Source organism: Ooceraea biroi, chromosome 12, assembly GCF_003672135.1.
Source record: "Ooceraea biroi isolate clonal line C1 chromosome 12, Obir_v5.4, whole genome shotgun sequence".
Lineage (NCBI taxonomy): Eukaryota > Metazoa > Arthropoda > Insecta > Hymenoptera > Formicidae > Ooceraea > Ooceraea biroi.
In genome coordinates, this window is record NC_039517.1 from 4107263 (window position 1) to 4135172 (window position 27910).

The 27910-nt window shown below is 42.0% G+C and overlaps 1 protein-coding gene across 1 annotated transcript; it reads right to left on the reverse strand.

Annotated features, from left to right (window-relative positions):
• Nucleotides 1–1671: 1671 nt before the first annotated feature.
• On the reverse strand, nt 1672–27838 carry LOC105285047 (insulin-like receptor). The gene is made up of 11 exons (XM_011348979.2): nt 27202–27838; nt 14794–14968; nt 13126–13372; nt 12062–12167; nt 10586–11977; nt 10196–10491; nt 9660–10037; nt 9030–9559; nt 8445–8940; nt 8125–8366; nt 1672–8028 (listed from the first exon to the last, which is right to left on the reverse strand). Exons 1-11 carry the CDS (start codon nt 27800–27802, stop codon nt 7374–7376), a joined length of 5118 nt encoding a protein of 1705 aa, XP_011347281.2. The 5' UTR covers nt 27803–27838; the 3' UTR covers nt 1672–7373.
• Nucleotides 27839–27910: the final 72 nt, after the last annotated feature.

Sequence of the window (27910 nt, forward strand, 5' to 3'; positions counted from 1 at the left end):
CAGAATAAAAAATCCTTTTCCACAAATGAAGTATAGATAGAAAGAAAGCCCGCTCTGCAGGACTTTATATTCAAAATGGAAAAAAGTTAGAAAAGACAAATGCAAGTTTTTAACTTTTTTCCATTTTGAATATAAAGTCCTGTAGAGCGGACTTTCTTTCTATCTATACTTCATTTGTGGAAAAGGATTTTTTATTCTGCACAAGTAATAAAGAGAATTTTCGAAACTGCAATTACCATCGCTATAGTGAAAAAATAGTTCACTAGCAACTCCAGCTTCCCCTTAAGGTGATCCTGGAGTTGCTAGTGAACTATTTTTTACTATAGCGATGGTAATTGCAGTTTCGAAAATTCTCTTTATTGCTTGTGCAGAATAAAAAATCTTTTTCCACAAATGAAGTATAGATAGAAACAAAGTCCGCTCTGCAGGACTTTATATTCAAAATGGAAAAAAGTTAGAAAAGACAAATGCAAGTTTTTAACTTTTTTCCATTTTGAATATAAAGTCCTGTAGAGCGGACTTTCTTTCTATCTATACTTCATTTGTGGAAAAGGACTTTTTATTCTGCACAAGTAATAAAGAGAATTTTCGAAACTGCAATTACCATCGCTATAGTGAAAAAATAGTTCACTAGCAACTCCAGCATCCCCTTAAACGCGCCTCACGGCGCACCGTATTTCTATGCACTTTTCAAAAGTCGGGGATGTTATATCAGTCGTTTACGCATTTTCAAAGTGCTGTACTTTCGCGCGTTCCGAACACCTCAACAGGATCGATTAGTTTACATATCAGAGAGATTCTCGTTGAAACGTGTATGTACTTTAAGGCCCGAATCGCTACATCACTTTGTCATAAACGACTCATATACCGTCGTCACAGTGTCGCGTACGATTACGCGAGGACGTTAAGTGGCTAATCTTTGATTTGAATAGTTATCGTCTTTTGCGCCTTTTTGCGGGCGGCGTAAAATGCTGCATCCGAAACATCCGGACAAATCTATCCAAAGATCGTTGACAGACCTGCATACATTCATTAACAGAGCTCGGTATGCAAAATGATGAAATACTCGTACGTATTATACGATGTTAATCCTGCGCAGAACGAATCTATTTAACATTCGACATTTTCGCTAAAAAGCCCTGCACACGAATGTATACGACGCAATGCATATTCGGCGTATTATAAACATACTTTGTCGATCGTTCATTAAACGCATTCACACTGATAGCCCAAAGCCATACACACTGTCATCGTACCATAATTCGTGCATGTGCTCGCGCAGTTTTGCTAAAATTTAGTCACAACACTATTTACATGTACTTGGAGATTGATCTGATGCGCACTAAGCATCGCCGAGAAGCACCCAAGAAATGAAGAAATAAAGAAAAGAAGAGAAAGAAATTCCCGATTGATTCCTCTCTGCACATCTGTATCACAGCGGTGAATTGACGATAACGTTGCTTCTCTCCCATTGCGTTCGCAAATTAACCGTTTGAGCATTCGTTGCGTTAATGTGACACAGTTGAGATTGAATTGATCGAGTAAGGCAATAATCGTTGAGATAAATAAAATATTGTTCAACTTTGAAGTTCGCCTAAATATACAATTGTCAAAGCGAAATCCGCGATATATTATTGCGGTACCGCCTGAACACCGAGACTACAACCAACATATACATTATACATTTATTGAAACAAGTGAACATTTTCTACGTGTGGCAGCTACGATTTCCGGACACGGAAAATACATGTGGCTAGCGACAACTACCGCCGGTTGTATATAAGACAGTCTAATAAAAGTAGCATCAATATTCGTACACTAAGAACGATTGAACACCATACCTTGCTAAAATATGCGTTCTTCTAAGCAAAATAATTCTTCATCTTTTATAACAATATACGAGAGAAAAACACTATGTATTTAAAATAATGTATAATGCAAATTTATAATTTTGCAGGAGGGCAAACGTCTTCTAAAACGACAACAACAACAGGTAGAAGTAACAGAAATATTTGTGAGTATACCAATTTTGTAGAATATCGATAAAGTTTTCATATCGAGCGAGTTCACTCGCGGATATGTTTGATACATGTACAAAATGGAGAAAATATCAATACACAGGGATAAAACTCTTAAAATATATTACATTTCCGCATTCACACGAGAGTGAATTGTCTTCATTATAAATTACGCGTGCGCGCGCTTTTCTTGTCAAGATAAAAAATCAGAATGTACGATACAAGAATTTCCAATACATCTTCTCAATATCCGAACCTCGGACGTCGGCTAAATCGAGTGAAAAAATGCATTGTTATGCGAAAGAAATCGTACGCATAAAAAAATGGAATATCTCGTTATTTCGGTGGAAAGACTTTGATTGCCTACGTGTACATCGTTATGCAATTGAATAGGATGTCGTATTGATGTATGATTCATAGCACGTTACTCGTTTGATGATGCTATCTTACTATTAGATCGTTACAGAACTTGAGCAATCTAATATTGAGCAGTTTTGTAATCGAGTAACCTTGTTCGAAAAATGCAAATTGATAAGTAAAACATATGTTTCGTGTATATTTTAGCACGTAATAATATAATGCAGTGAAACACAAGAGGATGCAATGAAAAAAGTTTAGAGATCATACACAGGAATTGTAATATGCAATGTAGTATCAGAGATCTCATTCGTTAACTGTGTTTAAACATAGAAATCGTAAAGATAGGAACTGCTTGCGAACAGAATTGAAAATTAGCAGGAGGATCTCTTTTGTCGTATTGGAATGAAGAGAAGAAAAAAATATCTCGTGATAATTTTTATTTCAATAGGAGGAAGGAAAATCCTTTTATTAAATGTAGACTGTAAAAAATTTATATTCATAACAAAACAAGTATATAACTGAAATATCAGATGTGTTTTGTGTTGTGAAATCTAATCCAACATTTTCTAACGTAAGATGAACGTAAATCTCCAAATTGTACGTAAAGTACTGATAATCTCAAAATCGTGAGGGCATGATACGAGTTGCTAAAGCATCAAGTTTGCCGAGTAATGCTCGTGTACTTGTTAAAGTGCAAGAAAAGAAGATGCGTTAGATATCGATTGATAATAGCTTCTCAGATAGCGCTAAATTCATCTGCCTCTCTCCCCCCCCCCCTCTCTCTCTCTCTCTCTCTCTCCCCCGAATAAATACAAATAAGTTACGGATCGGAATGGAATAATTCTATGGCTCGACGCTTCTCGACATTTAGGATTAACAGTTGATGCTTCAGTCTAAGAAAGGTCAACGGAGGATTCAGTTGCTCACACAACACAGAATCAAAGCACGCGCTTAATCTTTACGATAACGAGAACACATCATTCCCCGTTATGCCCAATATTCCTTCATCTCTTTTATCATTGATACAGATGTACACTGATCTGTCGGCGCATCGCTTGTATCTTTAAATCTCTGCTTCACGATTTACATTACAATGTACGCGTTCCAACAAATATATATTTTATATATATGCCGAGTCACACATTTATCAAACCGATCAATATACGCGCAACAGGCACACTTCTGCACATCTTGTGGTTGCACAATTTCCAGACACGATTACACATTACCTTAATCCCAAATTAGTCTAATATATTACAGAGCTATCAAACTATAGGCCTAAATTATATTTGCGATCGCGCGCCGTTCTTACAATACGGAGACTCGCGGCCATATAGGAAACATTTCGTGTTAATCTTACGGATATTTCGTACATAGTACGTGTACATGGTCTAGGCGTTTAACCGTTTACTCGTTATTTTATACTAAATACTTCAGATACGAGCGAGGCTTATTATTACAATGCATCGGCCTTGGCGACTGATGACTCATCTGTCATTAATCATGTTCTTTTAGCACTTAATTTCGGGAATTTCTCTTGTTTATCTTATTTATCTTGATTTTACCGCCTTTCTTTCCGGGACACGCGTTTTGCGCGCATTAAAGCACTTCACTTTCAAGAAGGTCCAACGTAGATGGAAGAAAAGGATCAGTTTTCTATACATGTACGTTAAGTGAAGCGTTGCAGAAAAGTCAAAAGCTTTACCGTACGATCCAGGACTATAAATACGCACAATCGCGACGAGGTCTGATCTCAATCGAAAGTTTTGCTTGGTACGCAATATACGATCGATATTCGATCGGAGATAACAGCATCTCGATAAACAAATGTCTAATTTCTTAGCTTGGCACGTGAATAGTGAACGGAATTTGTCATTCAGAGAAAAAACAGCGGACAGCCGCGTGATCATTAGAAAGAAAGGGGCGAAATAGCGGATACTCTCCAAGAGAGCAGAAAACTGAATTAACGACAGCGATGGCGTGTCCTAAGATTTGCGCCTTTTACGTATTTTACTTAATTGTATACGCAATTTTTCACATCTGTCGCGTTGTGCCTTGTGTCTGTATAATCTCCGATACCGTGACTTATCAAACGCGTTATAGCGTTAGGTACTTGCTATTAGGTCACTGGTATCATCAATCGTTGATATACAGGGTACCTTGCGACTAATGCGACATTATTTCTTTACTTAAAAATCTGTTTTACAAATCTACTTTTTTTTAGGTGGTAACTTTTGCGGCGATTTAATAAGACTTTTGTGCGAATTAAATCTCAATAATATAAGAAAAATAAAATTTACATAGAAGCGAAATAACAGCGTAAATGATAAAGAGCTCCGTTTTTTTCGTTTTGTGATTTTTAACACGAGGATAATCTTCATCCGAGTTATGCTGCTACAATATTGGACACCCCATATACTGCTGTACGCATTTGCTATGACAAGCACCGAAGTGGCACGATGATATGTGCGCGACGTTGTAGGAACGAAATAACCACGGATCGCACCAATCTCGAAGTGGACTAAATATATACCTTCAAGCGGATTGATGGCGAAAAAATAAATGAAACGAACAAACCGAAGGAAGGTGTTTGCGGATATAGAACGATGTGGAACTTCTACCATTTTATCTTGTATCTTTAACTTACTGAGAAATTACGGATGTACAGTGGGATTAGCTAATCAGTCTTGTGTTAGAGGCTCGTTATGTCTAGATTCAACTGCATTGCGTTACGTTGCTCGTATAATAATTCTCCCCATAGCTCGTTCCGTTAGGATTCGTCCGCGATATTATTTATCTCTCGATTGCAATGATTATACGGGTTCAACCTTTCCGTCTGTCATCAATCTTGTTTCTCACTGGGCTATGACAGTCTACATTCTCTCGTCTCCACTCAAAAGCATAATACATGCCTCTGAATTTGACTTTAGTTCATTTCGTGGAGCGACGCAGAAACGAAACATTATTTTGTATTAGCTATATCACACGAGCTGCCACTTAAGGAGCATAAATGGCATGGACGATTCTATTGCACGATATGGAAAAACTCTGTAAACTCACAATTGTAAATTGCACGGTAAATCTTTGCAGAATGTTTCACTAACTTTCAGTCGTAAAGCGGTATTTGTTGGTGTAACGAGAGACGCGCCTTTCCCTCCGTCCCTCCGTCCCTCCTCCTCCCCTTGAGAGGTGTACTGCAGAGGTAAGGCTGCGATTTCATGTGTCAGCTCCACGAAATAATACGATTATGTACATAGTCTATGTCACGAGTACAAAGTATGTCGAAAACTTTCAAAGCTGAGACTCCGTGATAACGTAAAGGGAAGTTTTAACAGAATCATTGTTGTTGGGTTGGAAATGTTTCAACGCACTCTCTAAATATAAAAAGTTTACAAGTACTACGATCGCGAACTCGCTCAGCCCTAAAACTTTTCAAGCGTACAGTGTACCTTTGTTTCATGTACCTTTGTTGGATGTCTATTTCGCTAGATTTTCTAGATATACAGAATGAGAAACGAGAGTAGAGCGTCATCTGAATCAACACCGGCGTATTTAGCGTACAGTTTGATTGCGAGTTTGTAAATAAACCATGTATAAGGACATTTATACTGAATGTGGACTCTAGACGCAAATTGTCTTCATCTAAAATTTTGTCACAGTTACAATTAAGGCATTGAGATATTTCCTGGAAACTACGGACATTTTACAAATTGTAATTCGCAGATACTTGCTAACCGAACGCTCGCTACCGAAGACTCTTTCAACTTGAAAAGATCCTTACTCTCTATTTCCCTCCTGCTATACATCGAGTAATTGGTGGATTCAGAACCCTTAGATTAATCGATACAATAGAGTCAAGAACAATAAAACAACATAAAAAAAGAAATATAAATATAATATAAATTTATGAATTGGAGAAACGCGCGATGGTATCTGCCAAGTTGATATACCTACTCTGAACCACTCTCTCTCTCTATATATATATATATATGTATATCTTCCAACACAATGTTGTATTTATAGTGTGAGTTGAAAGCCTAAAATTGTGCAAAGTGGCGACTAGGCGTATTTCACATAATTTATAAAATGTGATCTCTACTGTGAACAAAATGTCATACCGACGCGGTAGTCGACCTAATTGCCACTTTGATACACCACACTTGCCACAAACGCGGAAAAACGAATCGACATTATACTAAATCTATAACTTACTTATAGCGAAAACTAGCATACCTTGCTTAAACTTGCGAAAATTAAACAGAAAGTATCTATGCTCTACAAATAATCAACCTGCTTAATTCTTTGATACACATTTGCTTACATGCTAAGTAGTTGATGGGGAGAGTCACGCATTTGTTAGCAGGTACTGTGCATCGTCAGATATAACAGATACCCGCGTGCTTTTCAAAGTGTGTAGTCCAGTTTCAAGTAAAGACATTTGGCTGAAAATCGCAACCGTTTGTAACTCCACGATAAAAGAAACAAAGAGAGAAAGGAGACGGCGTCTTTAGCAAGTAAGTTAACGTATACTACAGCAATAACTTCAAAAAGACAGTATCTGGTATAAATATATCCGCTGCTCTTCTCGACGTGAATCGCAGCACAACAAATACATGTATAATTAACTGTACACGCGTTGCAGTATCAATTACATTTAGAGAGACGGAATTGAGACATGGTAACACCCGTATAAGGAAACTCCACTTGTTGCTTGTTAGGACCTGTACTCTCAGTTACGCTAGACGTTTAAAATGTTAACTTATGAGTATAAATCGTATGTTAGTATAGAACACTAACGTGTATGTACATTCCTCTCATGTACGTAAAACGCTGCTCAGCATGATTCTTTGAAAACTATGATCCAGTAAATTTGGCACAGACACTGCCTTTTTGTTCTAATACTCACGTCGATTCGTTCGAAGGATATCGTCTCGAATTATTCGGGCGTGATTCGTTTCGCACTGGATGCTTATGACGTTGAGAGAATCATTGAAGCTAGGTGGTTGTGTTACCGATGTAACCATTGTTCAACGTTTCCGGCTTATTCACGTATTCGCCCGCGTGCTTGCTCTCGTTTTTTTCACCATTAATCTCAATGTCCATCTCATCGACCGATGGAAATTTTACGTGTAACGGAGCAGTCTCCTTCTTTGCAGAGCCCGATATGATTTCGGAGCTTTTATTTTCGTAATCGGGATCGAGATTTCGCGACTTGGACAGATTTGGACTGTCGAGGAAATTTTGTTTGACTTTACTTTGCGGACTCGCAGACTTTGCTAAGGAAGCTTGACTCACATTACTGCGGGATGCACTCTTTGTATGTATGAAAGGTGAACTCTTGACTGATTTAAGACTGTCTTCAACGAAGGGCAAATTCAACGTGTCCTTACTAGATAGCGAATCTCCGGAGACGCCGTCAAAATCTTCAAAGCCAGCTTTAAGAGGTATTTTTGAACAGTTCATGTCATGGAAGTCGGGCGTAGTTTTAGAGGTTTCACCGTAAGAATCTATTCCATATCGTGGACTCAAAGTATTCTTAATACTGCTAGGTTCAAAACTTGCAAAGTCACCAAAGTCTTGACGCAGTGGCGAATCTTCATCTCCCTCAATCTCTTCTCGCAGATCTTGTAAGGCAGCCATTTCTAAATCTCTGTTTGAATTAAATAATGAAATTATATATATTACACACGCACACATACGCGCACGCGCAAATTAGATGATAATTATGATAAAATCGTGTCCTTACTCATTATCCGATGAATACGAATTATTTTGATTTCGAGCTTCGATTCCTTCTGCACTGTGGTAAAAGCTGACTTTTTCAAAATCTTCTATGTCAATTTCTTGCAACAGCATCGTCTCGATACATATAAAGGTAGGTCTCCTTACGGCTCTGTGATTCCATGTACGCCTCATCAAGTTGTACAGTGAGTCGGGACAGTTTTCCGGTCGTTCCATAACTCCTCCCTCGATTACGTATCGTAATACCTGCAACGAGCATGTTTTCTCGAGGAACGTGTAACAATATATAAAGCGATATAAAGCAATAATACGATCAATATTTACCTGATCGTTTGACAAGCCTTGATACGGCTGCGAAGCTAATGTTACCATTTCCCATAGAACGACTCCGTAACTCCAGACATCAGAGAAACTAGTGAATACTCCATCTTTTAAGCTCTCTGGCGCCATCCATCGAACAGGTAACAGTCCCTTGGATCCTTTTCGATAGTAATCCGTTTCGTATATGTCCCTCGTCATGCCAAAGTCACCGATTTTCACGGTAAGATCTTCGGCTACCATGCAGTTACGAGCAGCCAAATCACGATGGACAAATTTCTTTGCAGAGAGATAAGACATGCCATCCGCGATCTCGGTCGCCATTTGCAAGATCCTCTTCAACGTCGGAGGCTGCCTCGAGAAATTCTCGCAAACGTCCGGTCGGTGGCTTCTCAAGTACGTTTTCAAATCGCCATTTACCATCAATTCCATGACTACCAAGGTAGGTTGGCCCTGCGACACTACACCCAACAGCTTCACCACATGATGGGTATCAAAGGCCCTTCAACAAGAAAATACACAATAAGAGCCAAGTAGAATAAAATCGTAAATGCGACATTTCTACAGAAGAAAAAGCAATTAATCTCTTACTTCATAACGGACGCTTCGTTAAGAAACTCTATCCGTTCACGATCGGTTGCATTTTCATTCACCGTTTTCACGGCGCATCGTACTTCCGGCTTGCCTCTTACAACAGCCTTGGCGAAACCTTCGTATACCATGCCGAAGGAACCGTTTCCCAATTCTCGTAATAACTGAATCTTCTTCCTGGGCACCTCCCACTCGTCCGGCACGTAATTCGTGCTCACGTATTCTGGATTCACTGTCGCGATCAGTCTCATGCTCGGCACGTTTCGTACCGATTTTCTTTTATACACACAAACTACCACACCTAGGACAAGTATAAATGCGATGCTACCGAATATTGACCCGAGTAATGTAGCATAGCCGCCGTATTCCCGTATATAAAAATATTTCACTTCGGTATACGCGCCGTATCCGGCTAAGCTCGTAGCTCGAACTTTTACGGAGTAATTCCCGGCAGGAAGATCCTTCAAGATGTACGAGTTTCCCGCGTTGGTAAAATCGCGCCTCGTAATGCACACCACCGTTGCTTGTATCTGTACGATACGGAAAAACAGATTGTTAAATGACACTTACGTTCGCAGCTTAGTTTGCTCTCGCTCACATCAATGACGAATACTGAAAGACATTACTCACATTTTTTATGTCTACTCTTTTGTACTCAATCTGGTACGTGACGATTAGGCCGTTGGGTTGAGGCGGCTCGTCCCAGGACAATGTAACCATAGTGAGACTGTTATTTTCGCCAGATATACTCTTAAGCTTAAAGGTATTCGGTGGAATATTATCTGCGCTCTCCATAGCCAGCGTACGGTACGTCTTCATGCTCTTCGTCGAGCAATTCTTTTTCTTCGACTCATTGCTAACGCGTTCTCTGCATGCTTGGACCTCGATATTATACGCGGCAAAGTGCCGGAGGTTTTTCATGACGTAAGTAAGATTCGTACTCGGCACTAATCGCTCGAATACCGTATACGTGCCGTTTTCGATTTTATCGTTAGCGCTCTCCTTGTCCTAAACGTGGAAATTGTATGGAAAATTGTAGTAATTGTTTTAAGCGACAACATGAAAATACGTATATAATGAGTTTTATTAAGTTTTAATTTTAAATCTTCGACAAAAGTTACGTAACTTATTCCATTCTTAGAAATCTGAAATTTTCTTTCTCTTACTTGATCGTAGGAATAGGAAGAATCTTTGGCTAGATCTGCTGCGATCAACATCTCGCTAGTGTCACGTCTTCTACGCGTGGTCATTCGTTTTACGTAGACCTGATTGTGCAACGCATTCTCGAAAGCAATCGAGCTGGAAACTTCTTTCTCACGCATCGACTGATCCGTCATTTCACGATCTGTACAGGGACAGGAAGCGGCGTCGGGTGACTTTGCCAATTCTTTCTCCTCTTCGGCGCGTTTTCTTTCCTCCTCTGCTATGACGGATATTGGTTTCTTCTCGGGCAACAACATAGCTGAAAATGCAAATATGTATACATGTAATCGCTCAATCTCCCCGTTATCACTGTACAAAATCACGCCACCAAAGAATAAAATAGCCCGTATTACGTTCGTCGCAGTAATTCCTTTGATCGATGAAATTCGGATCATCCGGCTCCCAACGGCCGACGATTCGATAATGCGTCAGATTTCCATTTTTGTGGAGCGGCGGAAACCAGGACACAATCAGCTCGCTGCTGGAATTGCTCCAGGTTAACAAGGCTCTGGGCGAGCTGGGCGCGTCCGGTAACGTCGTAAAATACTTGACTTGACTCTGCGCGCCCGATCTCTCCGTAGCTATGGTATAAGTCTTCACGTAGTAAGCGTACTGAGTGTAAGGCTTCAGCAGAGTCAATATGTGAGTGAGATAGATAGGCCCTTGTATCTCCGTGCCGTTGTGCGACTGCTGCGTCGAGCTCTCGGCAGAGACATCCTCCACTCGCCAGCCGTCGCCACCACAAGCGTCGCGACCGTCGTACATCGTCACGTTCTGACTAGGCGCTTCAATGAAGTAAACGATGTAACCCAACAAGGATCTGGTGTCGTGATGCATAAAAGTCTCCCATTCGATGATGGCACCCCTAGATGTCTTCTTGATGATCTTGGTCTTCAGCTCGGTGACGTTGCAGGCGACCTTGTCTCCGTTGCTGTTGGGCGCCACCTCAAGATCGGTGAATTCGTTCAACCTGGCCTTCTCTCGCAACGTCTCGATCTTGTATAGACACAATTTCGGGTTGAAGTGAAAGAAGATCTTGGCCGGTCCGTCCTTGGACATGATGCTGATGTTCCGATGAGTGCGCCAGTCCCACAGCTCCTGAAGATTCTGATTGTCGAGCACGGCGAGGCTGTATTTGCCATTGTCGAGTTCGTTGCCGCGAATGACGCGCAAGTTCTTCAGGAAGTTGAGGGATATCAACGGGAAGCTACGAACGATTTTCAGGTAGCCGTCTATCTCCTCGATCATATTCAGACTATCCTCGAGCTCCTTTACGATATTTTTCCCGCCACGTATCTGTATTTCCAGGCTACCGCTGATACGAGTGCATCCGCGAAGCATCTGCGCCGAGGCAATGCTGTCCACGTTCGTACCGGCGCATTCCTTCAGACACGGGCCCTCGCACTGTCGACAGGACACGCTGTAGTCATCGCTCTCCATGTAACCCGCCGGACACTCAATCACACAGCTGCCGTTGAACGGTTTGTATGGGTAATCCTTGACAGTGTCCAATGCCTCGCGCGGCTTCGGCATTAGACGGCATTCCTGTTCTCCGATGCAACGCCGGTTCATAAATTCGTAGGTGCCTTCCGGGCAACGATTCTTGCACTCGTGGCCATCGATTATCACACCCTTGCAAACGATACAGTCTCTGGCTGTCAGTCCCGTGCATCCACCCAGGCAGGAACGATGACAGTTGCGTCCTCCGTCATCGCAAGCGCAATCCTCGCACTTTCGATCGCATACTATAAAGAGATTATTTCACTTAAAAAATTGGCCAAATTTACTATGGAAACCATTACAAAATTCAATCAATTGTAATAGCTTACTTCGTTGGCAGTGTTGTCGATTCCAGCATAAGGTCTCATCTGGTTTAGTCTGTCTTGCTGGGCACTTCTTGTCACACACCGGACAACCGTTCGTTAACTTGTTACCCTATAAATAAAATGTAGATCAACATGCTGGAGAAACGAAACGATAATATCTATAATTCTGTCTCGCTACATGTCGATACAGAAAATTTCTTCATTGCCGTAAGGAACCACAAAAAGCAAGAGAGAAAAGAAAAATAAGTTATGCCACCTCGACTACGTCAATAAAAAGGTCGAAAAACACATTGCGAAAGGTATGCGATGATACGTGCCGCCGTCATTTCTCTTCGCGATTTCTCTTCACGTTTTTCACGAGACATTCGAGACTACTCACATACAAGAATAAATCGAAAAACGGAAGATGCTGACTTTATCGTCTGTGAATGTACATTGAAAATTCGTGAAATCACATCATCGGAAAAACTTCAGTCAGAACATATTGCCAGTGTATTACTCGATTGGCAAATCTGCCAATTGATCTCGTCCACGCGATGTTGCAAAGCTCTGCAGCACAGAGTCGCGTCCCCATTGCAATCGCGATTCCCGTTCGATTGTAAAGTAAATGAAGCAATTTTCAGCCGTTTCCGCCTGAAATTTCTTGTTCCTTAACAATTCGCCGACAAAAAAGACTGCCGCGCGTCGTGTCGTGTCCGTACAGTGAAGCGTGACGAATCGCGCGTATTGCAGTACTTGTTTGTTGGGCGAGACGCAGCATCGTGGCGGAAAGGTATGCGCCCGCACGGTTCTTTCGAAAGAACTGCACGAGATTATTAGCCAGGTTACAGACGATGATTTAACGCTAGTTGGACACTGTCGATTGGATGACATTGATTCGTACCAGGTTTAGCATGGCGGTGCAATAGCAAGATCGAAAGCGGCAATCGCCCGTTGAACAATGCCAAGTGAAAGTAGGATATTATCAACGGCGCCGATATTTGGCTAAGCTTGCTTAAGCGGTTTAACATTTTTCTAGCAGATCTCGATGATCGAATTAAACATCGGAACAACTTGGACGCACTTACCGATATGACGTGTTCGCCCTTGCCAGCTTTGGCAATAATGTCCCAGTCGATGGTGTCGACGTAGCAAAGCGTCGGGTTCTTCTCGAATCGCACGGACCCACGTAAAATGTTGGTTAGAGAGTGGAGACCGAGCTCCTGAAGATGCATCATCTCGAATGCCACGAGAGCGTAATTGATAAAGAGAGAATGCCCGCGAATAACCGCCAAGTTCGGAAACAGACGGCCGACGCTCCTCAAACCGCTCACTCTGGAAACACGAGCAACCACCCAACGAGGATAAGGCTACGAGGTATGCGGATACGGTAACCGCCGCGTAAGCCACTTGCTACGTTAACTCACGGCGTATCATTCCCTTGAAACTATCTTGCAAATATTAGGGGTGTGATTTAGTTTTGAGGGTTTTTTTGCTCAAAAACGCATGTATTTAAATATGATAATGAATGAATACCTTAATCAAAATATTTTCCTTCGTTTTCTATAACTTTTTCCCATCTTTCTGGCAAGAGATCGATTCCACCACGATAAAATCACTCTTCTTTTCAGTTGATCCATTCGTCGACGAATTTTCGCACTTCTTCCAAATTATCAAAGTGCGTATCCTCTAAAGCGTGTTGCATCCACCGGAACAAATAATAATCGCATGGAGAATACGCGGGGTGCGGTAAGACTTGCCATTCGAGCTCTAATAGTGTTTCTTTCACTGATAACGCAACGTCAGGTCGAGCGTTGTCACGAAGAAGAATCACTTTCCGTCGTTTACTCGCAATTGCTGGTCGTTTTTCGTCCAATGCTTGCTTCAACTTGTACAATTGGTGTCGATAACGATCAGCCGTGACAGTCTCGTGCGGATTTAACAGCTCATAGTACACTGTCCCACCAAATACAGAGCATTACTTTTCAACCGTGAATATTGCGTTTCGGAGTGGATGTTGATGGTTCGCCTGGATCCACCCATGATTTTCTGCGTTTCGGATTATCAAAATAGATCCACTTTTCATCCCCAGTAACAATCCGAGACAAAAGACTCTTCTTTTTTTGCCTGGCGATCAACGAAATGCAAATGTTCAACCGGTTCGCAATGGCACTTTCCGATAATTCATGTCGAACCCATTTCCCTTCTTTCTGAATTTTTCCCATTTCTTGTAAATGTTTGGTAACTGTTGTACGATCAACATTTAATGCTCTGGCAAGTTCTGAAGTGGATTGTGTTGGATTTTCGTGCAATAATGCTTGCAAATCTGCATTTTCAAGCTTTCTTGGTTGTCCCGAGCGTTCTTTGTCCTTCACATCAGTATGACCACTTTTAAAGCGTCCAAACCAGTATTCACACGTCTTAATTGATGGGGCAGAATCACCATAAGTTTCCACAAGAATTCTATAACCGTGAGCCGCAGTTTTCTTTTGATTAAAAAACAAAAGCAACGCATGTGGAAAATGCTGTTTCGGAAGTTGCATTTTTACGATGATATAAACACGATTGCTATAATGCTACTAAATGTCATGGATAATGTCAAGACTGTAAGAAACAACAGTTATCGGAAACAGCTATTGGAACAAACTGACACTACAGCCAATCTGTTGCAAAACCCTCAAAACTAAATCACTCCTAATATTTGCAGTATCAAGTACAAAGCTCATACCGCGCGCTTTTCAGTCACATAGTTGTACCTGTACAAAACGAGATATCCAGTGATCTCGACGAGGTCGGGGAAGCTGAGATTGGCGTAGGCCGACTGCTCCGCTCGGTCGATCAAGAGAATTTGTACGAAGCCCTCGACCACTCGGCATCCTTCCAGTTTCGAGAATTGATTCACGTTATTTCTTATGTCTATACTTTGGCACACTGTAACAGAGAGAAAAAAAACGAGATACGTACTATGACCGTACTGTGACATATACGAATTAACATTTATGATTTCAGATTCACGTGTGATTTAAGATTAATCTGATTTGAGGCGGTAACGGACCAGGCAAAGATTCCTGCCGCAAACGGCGAATGCGTTCTCCAACATTGAGCCACGTGCGGCACGTGGCGGTATGTGCTTGCCATCCCTGATTTCGCTAATCATCGCATTGTCGGAACGGACGGAACGGAGCGTCGTCGAGCCGACGTGCTCGATTTTAGCGAGAGATACTAAAAATACCCGCCAGCTACCATCGAAACAAATGGAAGGAGACACGCGTGATCGTCGTGTTCCTTCACCATTATTCGCGCGAATTATCTCCTACATGATGCGTTTCTCTGCGACGCATCTAATTTCCCAAATGATGTTTCTTTCAATAAACAGTCGTCTCGCGATTGTATACCGTTAAACAGCCGCCGTCGTCAATACTCGACTTCAACGATCGACGTTAGCAACCAGTAAAAGCAAATTCATAAATTATCCCGTGCTCGAGAACGGTGAACGGTCGCTCTCCATCATATAAATTAACTGTTCATCCGAGATGCGAAATCGCAATGTAGCAGAGTCTCAAAGTCACGTTCATAACGTTCAATGTGCAACGTGCGTTTCTGGCAACGGACGTTGCCAAGTTGCATGTTCGACAAATGTATTCCATGCAATAAAAATATTGTCGACAGCTGCACCAGATAATATTATCACCAACAAATATTTGTCTCCTGTCACTCGCCGGCAATCTTCAAAGATACGGTGCCAATTGATAAAACATTGACGAAATATTTACTTGTTTACCTTGTTTAATTATATTAATTCTGTTTAATTCTATTAATAATTTTATTTGCACATTCTTAGTTTTGGCTGCAATGAATACTCTAAATAGACGCTCGCGAATCGCGATAATTACTTGATCGTGAGGCGTTATACGGGAGGGCGTAACGCCTCGCCGCGTCACGTCCAGGCTAATCGGCGATGCTGCCGAGAAGCTAACCCAACGGCGGCCAAGCGAGACGATGCCGCGCGATGCCGAAGGTTTCATTCATAACGAATGTTATCGTGAAGCGATCGCGCGATACGGTGTATGCATACGGCAAACGTATACTATCTACGCGCGTGTAACGCGTAGGTAGTGCGGACAGATCCCGCCACGCGGGATATCATCGTGATGCAACAATCATGGGTCGTGATGGAGGCGAAGAAATAGAACAATTCCGCAAACGAGTCTCTAAAATTGTGGATAACATAACGCGAATACGCACACCCTCAGAAAGGATTTCTGATAACAAGACGAAAAATATTCTTGACTAATTTAATCGTATTACAAGTATAAAAAATATGAAAATAAAACAATTTTTTATTTAAATCAGTAATTTCTATTTCTATATATTCTTCTCTTTCGAATTAAATAAGATTGTCTTACTGTCTTGAGACAAGAGTAACATGTACAAATTTATGTTTATATATTCTTGTACGTAGAATAATTTGATATTAGCGCCACTTTATTATAGTAGGCTTTGTCCATGTCGACGCATCATTTTCTCAGAGACGAAGAGAAATACCGTTTTGCGATATTCGCAATAATAATCGAAATATTGAATATTAAAGTGAAGCGAATCCAGAGCGCGCGGAGGCGAGTGCCGAGCCGCTCGAGGTATAGGATTATTATTGCGAATATCGCAAAACGGTATAGGACTTCTCTCTTCGTCTCGATCCGCTCTACTCGTGTACGGAAGCTGGGGCGATCATTACCGGACACCCTGTATATACTTACTTGAGAAATAAGCTTCGAGATAAGACATTTCCATATCTTTTAATATTTCTTGTAGAGTATTGCACTTATTCATTGTAAATAACAGAAACACTTTCCCGATTTTCGATTACAACACATAAATATTGGCCGTTTTATGCAGATTCTACAAATTCTCTTAGAAGAATAGAATAAGATGTCTTTTAGATCTCACAATATTCTTAAATCAAGAATATTTTGAACTTGCTACAAATTTGTATTTAAATCTAGATTTTGGAATTTTCTATTCAAGATTAAAATATGCTTCTTTTCAATAATAAATATGATTGTCGCTATAGCGATCTTATTTTATGATAGATTAAAGAGTAATAGCATTAAGTCCAGAAATCTTTTCCGTGGGTGCAAGTGCGAACAACGTTCGTGTACATTTCGCGCAAAATACTCGAATCCCGCTGTGAACAAAGTCTGGAATCAGCTAAACAGCGCGCCTCCTTCCGTGAGACGCGTTGATCGTATTTCGCAACGCAAGATATTGCGGAATTACGCGTTGTCGACACGAAGCAGGGGCGAACCACGGCAAAGTTGCAAGGTGGCAACACGTGTCGCGAAGGTTGCAGCGTTTCGTACGAATGAACGACGACGACAACGGGATTCATCGCTTTTAGGTAGTCTACTTAAGAAGTTGCAGCGGCCGGTGCATTCCGAAGCACTCTTCTCCAAGGTTGCTAGCCATTCACGTAAAGGCCGAAGCACTGGACACCCTGCACACGGATTGGCCGTCACGATCGATGTGTGCGATGCTACCCCGTGGCATTCCACGGGACTCGGCCACGGTCGAGAAACTGTATCTCGGTGATACAGTCACGCCGGCAATTCCGCCTCGTCGATTCCGGTCTCTACACTGTAGTCTCGATAATGACTGGCTGGCCGTATGACCCAGACCCAGCGAGAGACGTTCTCCAGTCTGTGCGAACGTCGTAAATCCGAGCAAACGCGCAGCCAGTCGGTGCAGCGACGGTAAACAATCGGCGAGACGTCGCTGTCCCGAGTTGAGAGAAAGTTTCAAACTATCGTCTCTTACTTTTCGTTTATCCCGCTCGCGCGTTTTCACAACCAAGTAAATTGCATAGATTGGAACTGCAAACAGTAGACAGAGATAGGTAGAGAGAGAGATTTGTCCCGTCTGACGAACGGAGTAGTTTCCCATCAATCAGTAATCAAACCGACAATGACAAGCGAGGAATAAGCGTGGCTCGAAGCGACGAGCCAGAGATTATAGACATCAAAGCAAGATCGTGTGGCATGTGTTCGTTACACTGTATCCTCCTAGCGAAACCGGCTGCGAGCCAAGTGGACCGACAAGGTGCCCATAGCAAGAAGCAAAATACTTTGCCGATTATGACCGATACGACATAGAAAATCGAGTACAACGCAAGCTGATCGGCAAATGAGGTTAACTGATAAAATCGATGTGATCCACTTCCGTTCGGTCATTGCGACATGAAAAGATTAAAAGAGCGCGTATAAAGAATTTTACACTCTAAATGAAAGAAAATGGAGATTTTTCGAATGAGATCATGTAGTAAACTATTGGGTTGGCCAAAAAGTAATTGCGTTTTTTTCCAATAGATGGACATACATATCTTGAAATGTAACTAACTTCATTCTAAACCGCAAATTCATTATGTAGGTTAACAACTCACAGTTCAAGCTTGTTTTACAAAAAGAAAGTACACGATTTCGTTAACAATTGTTTGTTTGCCGTCGATTTCAAAATGGAAAATCAAAAAGAACATTTTCGTCATATTTTGTTTTATTACTTCCGAAAAGGGAAAAACGCTGTGCAAGCTCATAAAAAGTTATGTCATGTATATGGCGAAGATGCTTTAAAACTGCGGCAGTGTCAAAATTCGTTTACTAAATTTCGATCTGGAGATTTTAATGTGAAAGATGCACCACGCTCAGGAAGGCCAATCGAAATTGATGATGACAAAATAAAGGCACTGATCGATTCGAATCGGCGTTTAACGACACGAGAGATTGCCGAGAATCTTAACATATCGAAATCGAGTGTTGAAAACCATTTAAAACGACTTGGATACATTAGTAAGCTCGATATTTCGGTACCACATGAGCTCAAAGAAATTCATCTCACTAAGCGTATTGACATCTACGATTCTCTTTTGAAACGTATGATAACAGGCGACGAAAAATGGATCGTCTACAACAACGTCAAACGAAAAAGATGGTGGAGCAAGCGTGATGAACCTGCTGAAAGCACTTGAAAAGCAGATATTCACCAAAGAAAGATTATGCTGTCAGTCTGGTGGGACTTTAAAGGTATTGTGTATTTTGAGCTGCTTGCAAGGAATCAAACCATTAATTCAGACGTATACTGTCGTCAACTGGATAAATTAAATGATGCCATCAAACCAGAAACGTCGAGAATTGGTGAATCGCAAAGGTGTTGTGTTTCGCCATGATAACGCTAGACCACGTACAAGTTTGATCGCTCGTCAAAAATTGTTGCAGCTTGGATGGGATGTGTTACCACATCCACCATATTCGCCAGACCTGGCACCATCAGATTACCATTTGTTTCGTTCTTTGCAAAACGCCTTGAATGGTAAAACCTTGACTGCTGATGAGGATATCAAATCGTTCTTGGAATTGTTTTTTGCTGAAAAAGATAAGAACTTTTTTGAGCGCGGAATCTTGAAGTTGCCTGAAAAATGGCAAAAGATAATCAAACAAAATGGACAATATATTGTTTAATAAAGTTTTTGTTTCCCATGAAAAATTCGCCTTTTATTTATATAAAAAAAAACGCAATTACTTTTTGGCCAACCCAATATATGCTGAAGTTGAGAGGCAACCTTTTACAATCCAGTTACTACGGCGCAAATTGTCCGGCGCGATCCATACTTTGTTGCACAGGTCCTTGACTAGACCGGCTGCAGAAATGATGCGCAGCACGAGAAGCAAGCGACCGCACACTTATAGGTAACCAGTTCAATGTGGTCGAAGGAATGAGCGATATAACGACCAATAAAAAACCGCGTGAATATGTATTCGTGCTTATTTCATACGTTTTCTATGAGATAACATCGACGTGCACGACTATATAGTCGGATCTATGGGGAGACTGATGTCTTCGGGTTATAAATCTCTTTGCGGAATTTCATATTTATTGAAACGGTAAGAGATAAAAGCATCGATTCATGCGGAAGATGAAACGGTCCTATGTGCTCTTCTCTTAGACCTCTATACATAGTTGCATATCGATCGATAATTCGGCCAAGGTTTCGGTTGCGATACCGGTAGCACGGTCTTCCTCGAAAAACCTGGGAAACTGCGCACCTAACAATAAAGCAATCAAGCCTGTTATTCCACTAACGAAGGGCCTTTTTTAACCGGCCATAAATACTTCTCTCATCAAGCTTTAATCAACGCTAGTGGTGAAAATTACCCGAGGAAAACTATGTTGGAAGGCGCAGCCCTATAAATAGGCAAATAACCTGCGTAACGCTCATCGTTTTCTCGTGCTTGTGGCTCGTTAAATTTCAACAAAAGCCGGAAGCTATCATAGCTTGGCGCCACACGAAGCCAGCTACAAGGAGCTCGTGTCGTGCACTGCGCTGCGCTATTGTGCGACCAAGCACGACGCGAATTCATAGCCGTCTTTCGCGCGAAACAACCTCGTACATCGGCTCGATAGTTGGATGCTCTAAAAATAACGTTTCGCGCTTTTCCCGCCTCTCGATCTCGATGAAGGCACGAGAACGTGACGATAAAGTCATTGAACTCTGCTAGTCTTACAGTCTTGTAAGAGGCGAAAAATAACTAGGAGACTGCCTTAGATTTGAACTCGAACTCTCCGGGATCCCTGGTTCACACGCCTAGGCCTTAGGCTGTACGGCCAATACTCCTACTGTTGTGATCAACTTGTTTTCATTCCGATCCTCTATACGACCTGTCAGTCTCGACTATCTTTCCAGATCTTACAGCTCGGCCAGCCTGACATCACATTCGTCCCCGAATGTCTCCAAATCGTCGGTTCACTCCACTTGAGTCCCTCCCAACCTCCATTTTTGGTTCACTCTTCTGAGTCCCTCCCAACATCCATTTTTAGTTCACTCTTCCGAGTCCCTCCCAACCTCCATGTTGGTTCACTCCTCTGAGTCCTTCCCAATCTCCATGTTGGTTCACTCCTCTGAGTCCGTCCCGACCTCCATGTTCAGGCTTCACTACCGACCAGCTGCTTCTCAACTCCCTCCTCTCCGAGGGGTAGCGGATTTTATCCCACTTCTGAATTGTAAGAGGCGAAAAATAACTAGGAGACTGCCTTAGATTTGAACCCGAACTCTCTGGGATCCCTGGTTCACACGCCTAGGCCTTAGGCTGTACGGCCAATACTCCTACTGTTGTGATCAACTTGTTTTCATTCCGATCCTCTATACGACCTGTCAGTCTCGACTATCTTTCCAGATCTTACAGCTCGGCCAGCCTGACATCACATTCGTCCCCGAATGTCTCCAAATCGTCGGTTCACTCCACTTGAGTCCCTCCCAACCTCCATTTTTGGTTCACTCTTCTGAGTCCCTCCCAACATCCATTTTTAGTTCACTCTTCCGAGTCCCTCCCAACCTCCATGTTGGTTCACTCCTCTGAGTCCTTCCCAATCTCCATGTTGGTTCACTCCTCTGAGTCCGTCCCGACCTCCATGTTCAGGCTTCACTACCGACCAGCTGCTTCTCAACTCCCTCCTCTCCGAGGGGTAGCGGATTTTATCCCACTTCTGAATTGTAAGAGGCGAAAAATAACTAGGAGACTGCCTTAGATTTGAACCCGAACTCTCTGGGATCCCTGGTTCACACGCCTAGGCCTTAGGCTGTACGGCCAATACTCCTACTGTTGTGATCAACTTGTTTTCATTCCGATCCTCTATACGACCTGTCAGTCTCGACTATCTTTCCAGATCTTACAGCTCGGCCAGCCTGACATTACATTCGTCCCCGAATGTCTCCAAATCGTCGGTTCACTCCACTTGAGTCCCTCCCAACCTCCATTTTTGGTTCACTCTTCTGAGTCCCTCCCAACATCCATTTTTGGTTCACTCTTCCGAGTCCCTCCCAACATCCATTTTTGGTTCACTCTTCCGAGTCCCTCCCAACCTCCATGTTGGTTCACTCCTCTGAGTCCTTCCCAATCTCCATGTTGGTTCACTCCTCTGAGTCCGTCCCGACCTCCATGTTCAGGCTTTACTACCGGCCAGCTGCTTCTCAACTCCCTCCTCTCCGAGGGGTAGCGGATGAATCTCAACTGTCTTCGAGGGGTAGCGGATTTTATCCCACTTCTGAATTGTAAGAGGCGAAAAATAACTAGGGGACTGCCTTAGATTTGAACTCGAACTCTCTGGGATCCCTGGTTCACACGCCTAGGTCTTAGGCTGTACGGCCAATACTCCTACTGTTGTGATCAACTTGTTTTCATTCCGATCCTCTATACGACCTGTCAGTCTCGACTATCTTTCCAGCTCTTACAGTCTTGTAGTCGTGGGACAAATCCCTTTCTACCAAAGTACACGAGATATCCCAGATAGTAATGCCAGGTGTAACGCGCAGCTCGGGGCCAACGGATTGCCCTTCAACCTGCGGCGGAAGTTGCCGTCTAGACGATCCGTACTTCCTTTCTTCTCTGGTCAGCCGTCGTACAGCGTACGCGTGCTCGCCCCGGAGCACCTTTGCTTCACGATTAAAATTTCCACAAGCTGCGGCACCTGGCACCCTCGTTACGTCAAGCGGATATACAGCAGGTGCACACACCACTATTCCAATGAATTCTCGTTTATTCATTATAAGAATGATCAAATTATCAAATTCCTTGTTCCTCCGAACGAGCGGAAATCATTAAATAATATCACCAGAAATGACTTTTGTTCTTACCGCGTAGAGGAGCAGACTACTCAATAATAATCGAGCTTATATGCCGTAATTACATCAGCCTTCCCATCTCCTCTGAATCAAACTTTCCTCTCTGTTCTCTCTTGTGCTCCGCTTCATTCGCCATTTGGCGATCAAAAGAGGACGGGGATAAAGGAAAAGGAGGATGGAAGCAAGGGAGACCGAGAACGAAGTATTCGCGCATCGCAGGAATGCATGCCATCGGCTCCGTTGTTCTCACGACGAAGTGGTTCACCTTTTTGTGGCGGAGTATGCGCCCAGTCTCGTCGTCTTCCTCCTTTCTCTCTTGGTTTTCTTTCGTTTCCTATATTCTCTCTCTCTCTCTCTCTCTCTCTCTCTTTCTTGGCTCTTTCTTTCGGCTCCTCTCTCCTTACACATCCCCCAACGATAGCGTCTGCTAACTAAAGGGAGCGACCCACTGAATTAGATCGACTTTTGGCTGAGACCTTTCTCAAAGAAAACGAGACAAACATCTGAGCACGCGAAATTTTCATCGAGTTCATTTGAATCAACTTAAGTTAAATGTAATCAACAGATTACATTTAACTTAAGCTTAACAAAATCTCGAGATAAAGGAATTATCTTTGTATCGTTTAATTCTATTTTCTGATTATAGCATTTTCTGATCAACAGGCACCAATGTGATGAAAACTAAAGGGGAGCATGCACCGTGAACTACTGTCGGTTACGATTGACGTCTCAGATTTGTCCCGAGCGACATTCCAGAACTTGAATCGCTTACTGGCTTTCGGGACACGTCGTGCAGCCTCGGTGGGCGATTAAATAAAAGTATGTCGGATTCGTATATATTCGTATAAGGTGAGTGACCCAGTAATCGTCACGTTAAGCAAAACGCTTGACTTTACAAATTTATATCGCTCAGATTGAGAAGTGAATGACTGTTATGTTAAGTTATTCTAAATCAGTTTTTTGCTACGAATAAGAACGTCTCTGTAAAATTCTCGTACCTCTTACCTTTCTCGAGAAAATTCTTCGTAAAGATTAGAAAGCGCAAATGTACGAGTCATCGCCATACCGCAATAATTTGCGATGTTGTACGTAAAACTGAGATCTGCCTTTGTAACTTGAAGCTCAAAAATACTAAAATATCAGTGAGCCGCACGATTGACAGAAAACTTTAAAATACGTTGTTAATACGTAAACATGACGATTACTGGGTCACTTACCTTACATGCGCGCGATGCCGTGCATCTGTCCATACTGAATTCTTGCGTCCATTACGCTTATACATGATTATTTCATCAGGAATCAGGCCAGACGTATCTTTTTGCGTAAATTTTTTATATTTGTGAAAGAGTTTGACATAATCGGAGGGATTCATATGTAAATTAACCCATGTTATTCATGACGGTGAGAAAGCTAAATTGCATTATTCATCAAAAAGAGATTCACGTCAAATGAACTTTTTGACTCGATGCACGCACGCACGCACGCGCGTGCTAAATCGCCATAAAAGGACGTGCACCTTGGCCGTTCGTACCACGTCGAGACGCACCACCGCTTTATATATCGCAACGCAGACTTACGCGTAGGCGATTCAGACTTCCAGGAATCGACGATGTGGAGTCTGTGGAGAACGGAATATAAAACCAATCGCGACAACGTCCTGGCACTCTACTAAAACGCACTACAACGAGTGTCGCTAACGAGTGATCCCGAGGCATCGTCGTAAAATCAAATTGACAATCGACCACGAGAAAAGAATCCTGCGCTCAATGCCACGTCAAGTCACGTCGGCGCAAACGTAAATATTGGTTCAAAGTACTCGACTGAATTTAACGAGTGGAGATTTCCAATGAAGTCAGTAGACTATACAAGTTGGGCAGCTGGAAATCGTTTTACAATTCACTTCCTACGGCGCAAATCGTCCGACGCGATTTATTCTTTGTTGCAAACTTCGACTAAATCAGCTGCAGGAAGATGTGATATCGCTTACTAAGCGCACCCTCAGAAAGGATTTCTGATAACGAGACGAAAAATATTCTTGACTAATTTAATCGTATTACAAGTATAAAAAATATGAAAATAAAACAATTTTTAATTTAAATCAGTAATTTCTATTCTTCTCTCTCGAATTAAATAACATTGTCTTGAGACAAGAGTAACATGTACAAATTTATGCTTATATATTCTTGTATGTAGAATAATTTGATATTAGCGCCACTTTATAGTAGGCTTTGTCCATGTCGACGCGTCATTTTCTCACAGTCGCTCGTCGACTCGGCGCTTCTGCGTCCTTTATTCGGATAAAACGGCCAATATTTATGTGTTGCAATCGAAAATCGGGAAAGTGTTCCTGTTATTTACAATGAATAAGTGCAATACTCTACAAGAAATATTAAAAGATATGGAAATGTAAGTATATACAATATACTTACTTGAGAAATAAGATTCGAGATAAGACATTTCCATACCTTTTAATATTTCTTGTAGAGTATTGCACTTATTCATTGTAAATAACAGAAACACTTTCCCGATTTTCGATTGCAACACATCATAAATATTGGCCGTTTTATGCAGATTCTACAAATTCTCTTAGAAGAATAGAATAAGATGTCTTTTAGATCTCACAATATTCTTAAATGAAGAATATTTTGAACTTGCTAGAAATTTGTATCTAAATCCTTCTGAGAAAATGAATGAGATAGCACGAAGATTATTTTAATGTAGATTTTCGAATTTTCTATTCAAGATTAAAATATGCTTCTTTTCAATAATAAATATGATTGTCGCTATAGCGATCTTATTTTATGATGGATTAAAGAGTAATAGCATTAAGTCCAGAAATCTTTTCTGTGGGTGCGACAACTTGACAGACGAACCTATCAATTTTATTCCAGTGCATTCGTGCAATTTCGTAATCGTAACATATCTTGGTACTTTCCTCTCGCAAAGATAACTTTTCATATTCTCGAAGAATAATCACTTCCTTCAAAAGGTCAGTTGTTCACATTTAAATGGGATCGAATATCGAACAGAAATTTCCGGGACTTTTGTAACGATTAGCAGTCGCGGATCGTTACGATACCTTTGCACCATCGGCACGAGTGCGTATTTCTACGTGCTTTATTCATAAACATTGATTTCTTTCTCGCGTGCGTTACCCACGCGTTACGTGTCGGCGCGGTTAATCTGCTACTATGTTACAAATGTGACACGGAAAGTTAAATATTATCGCGTTCGAGTTACCTTCGTTTTGTACGCGGAATTACGCACGCATCGGTGAATGCAATGTTCCTTCAACGTTTAAGGGGGGAGCCTGCTTTAGAACGCTGAAAATAAGGTATATTTTACGAATTGTTTTTGGAAAAACTATACAGCGGATCATTATAAAACTTTTATGCATTTATTAGTACATGTTTAAAGATAAACAAAATTATTTTTTGATTTGAATATATCGCTTGTAGAGGTCGTCCTGGAGAAATCTTAGTGCAGCCGCGTCGCCGGCATTGCAAATTGGTGAGCATTCTCCTGCCTCCAAATTTCGTCTAAACTGAAAAATTGAAATATCTTCTCGTTATTTATGAGTTCCCATCGTCGATGAACCAAAGAGAGAAGAAAAAAGTTGAAAAGTGCCAAAATGGTGGAGCTTAGAACACAAAAGTACGATTTTTAGGCAAAGTTTTTGAACTTTTTCATGCAAAAATAATTGTTTAACTTAATGTTTTTATGAATATTAAAGGTTCATCGACGATGGGAATTCATAAATAACAAGAAAATATTTCAATTTTTCAGTTTGGATGAAATTTGGAGGCAGGAGAATGCTCACCAATTTACAATGCCGGCTGCACTAAGATGCCTCCAGGACGACCTCTACAGACGATATATTCAAATCCAAAAATAATTTTTTTTATCTTTAAACATGTACTAATAAATGCATCAAAGTTTTATAATGATCCGCTGTATAGTTTCTCCAAAAAAATTCGTAAAATTATACCTTATTTTCAACGTTCTAAAGCAGGCTTCCCCCTTAATGAGATAGACTGTTATATATAATATATGCGTACATACAAAATCAGAGTGTGTAAAATTCAAGTTTAATACGAGAAAACATTCTGGCCGACTCGAATGCAATATTTTTTGTAGCAGAATTTTTCTTGTTTCGGCCAGTCATCAGAGTTGCCGAAGAAAGAGGCAGTGAAACCCGAACCTTTTTTCAAGCAAATATGCGCATCACAATCGCCCACTTCCAAGCGGAGAAGGTTTCGTGAGTCGAGCTGCTTCTTTGTAAATTATACATGATCTAACAATACGCGACCCGCGCGTTGCTCCACTCTTTTCGACATCTGCGAGACTTTACGTTTACATAATGTGGAACTTTGACCAACAGTGTGGCAAGCTGTCGATTCACATTCTAGTTTCCTCTTCGATCGGTATTCTCCGATTTTCTTCCGGCAAAATGACGAACAAAATTTAATTTCAGAGTGATAATGGTCGAATTACTCACCTCCGTTTTTCCTAGGAGGACCGATGGCGCCAAACTTGGACTGTTGCGCCATCGCGAGGTTGGGTACCGATGCGAGTATCAAGACTGCGATCCAGAGGAGAATCCTCTGCCACTTTGTCGATTTGTCCTGGAACCTGACCGCGAGATTCCACCGCACGACGCTCGACGCGCATCTCGCGGAAGACTCAACGGCCGGAACTCTGTCGCATCTCAAAGTTCTGTCACGTTTCTCGATCGCCGCACTCAAATCGCTCTTCGACGAGCCGTTCTCGTCGTGTTGTTTTCGCCTCAACGGCCGGCGGTCAGCCGCAAGGACATCCTCTGTCCGTGTCGCGTCCACCGGATCGGAACGTCGGCCCGTTCGACCGCGGAGACGTTCGCAGAGATCGCATGTCACCGCTGACGTCCATGCGGCTGGCACACCGTCGACGTCCTCGAACACTCCGCGGCCCGACAACGGGCAATGGCAGTGGCAGTTGGTAGAATGAGCCTCCGAAGAAGAAGAACAAGAACAAGAAGAAGGCGTCGTGGTGCTCGGTTCGTCCTCGTCGAACGTCGCGCCACGAGATTTGCGTCGGTAACGCGCGGCCGACGACTTCATCTTCAACGTGCCCGGAAGAACAGAATTTCTCCCCCGATGAACAAAATCACCGTACTTTGCTTTTCACGAATCTCAGAACAGGGAAAAGGTAACGCGTCTCGCTCGCAT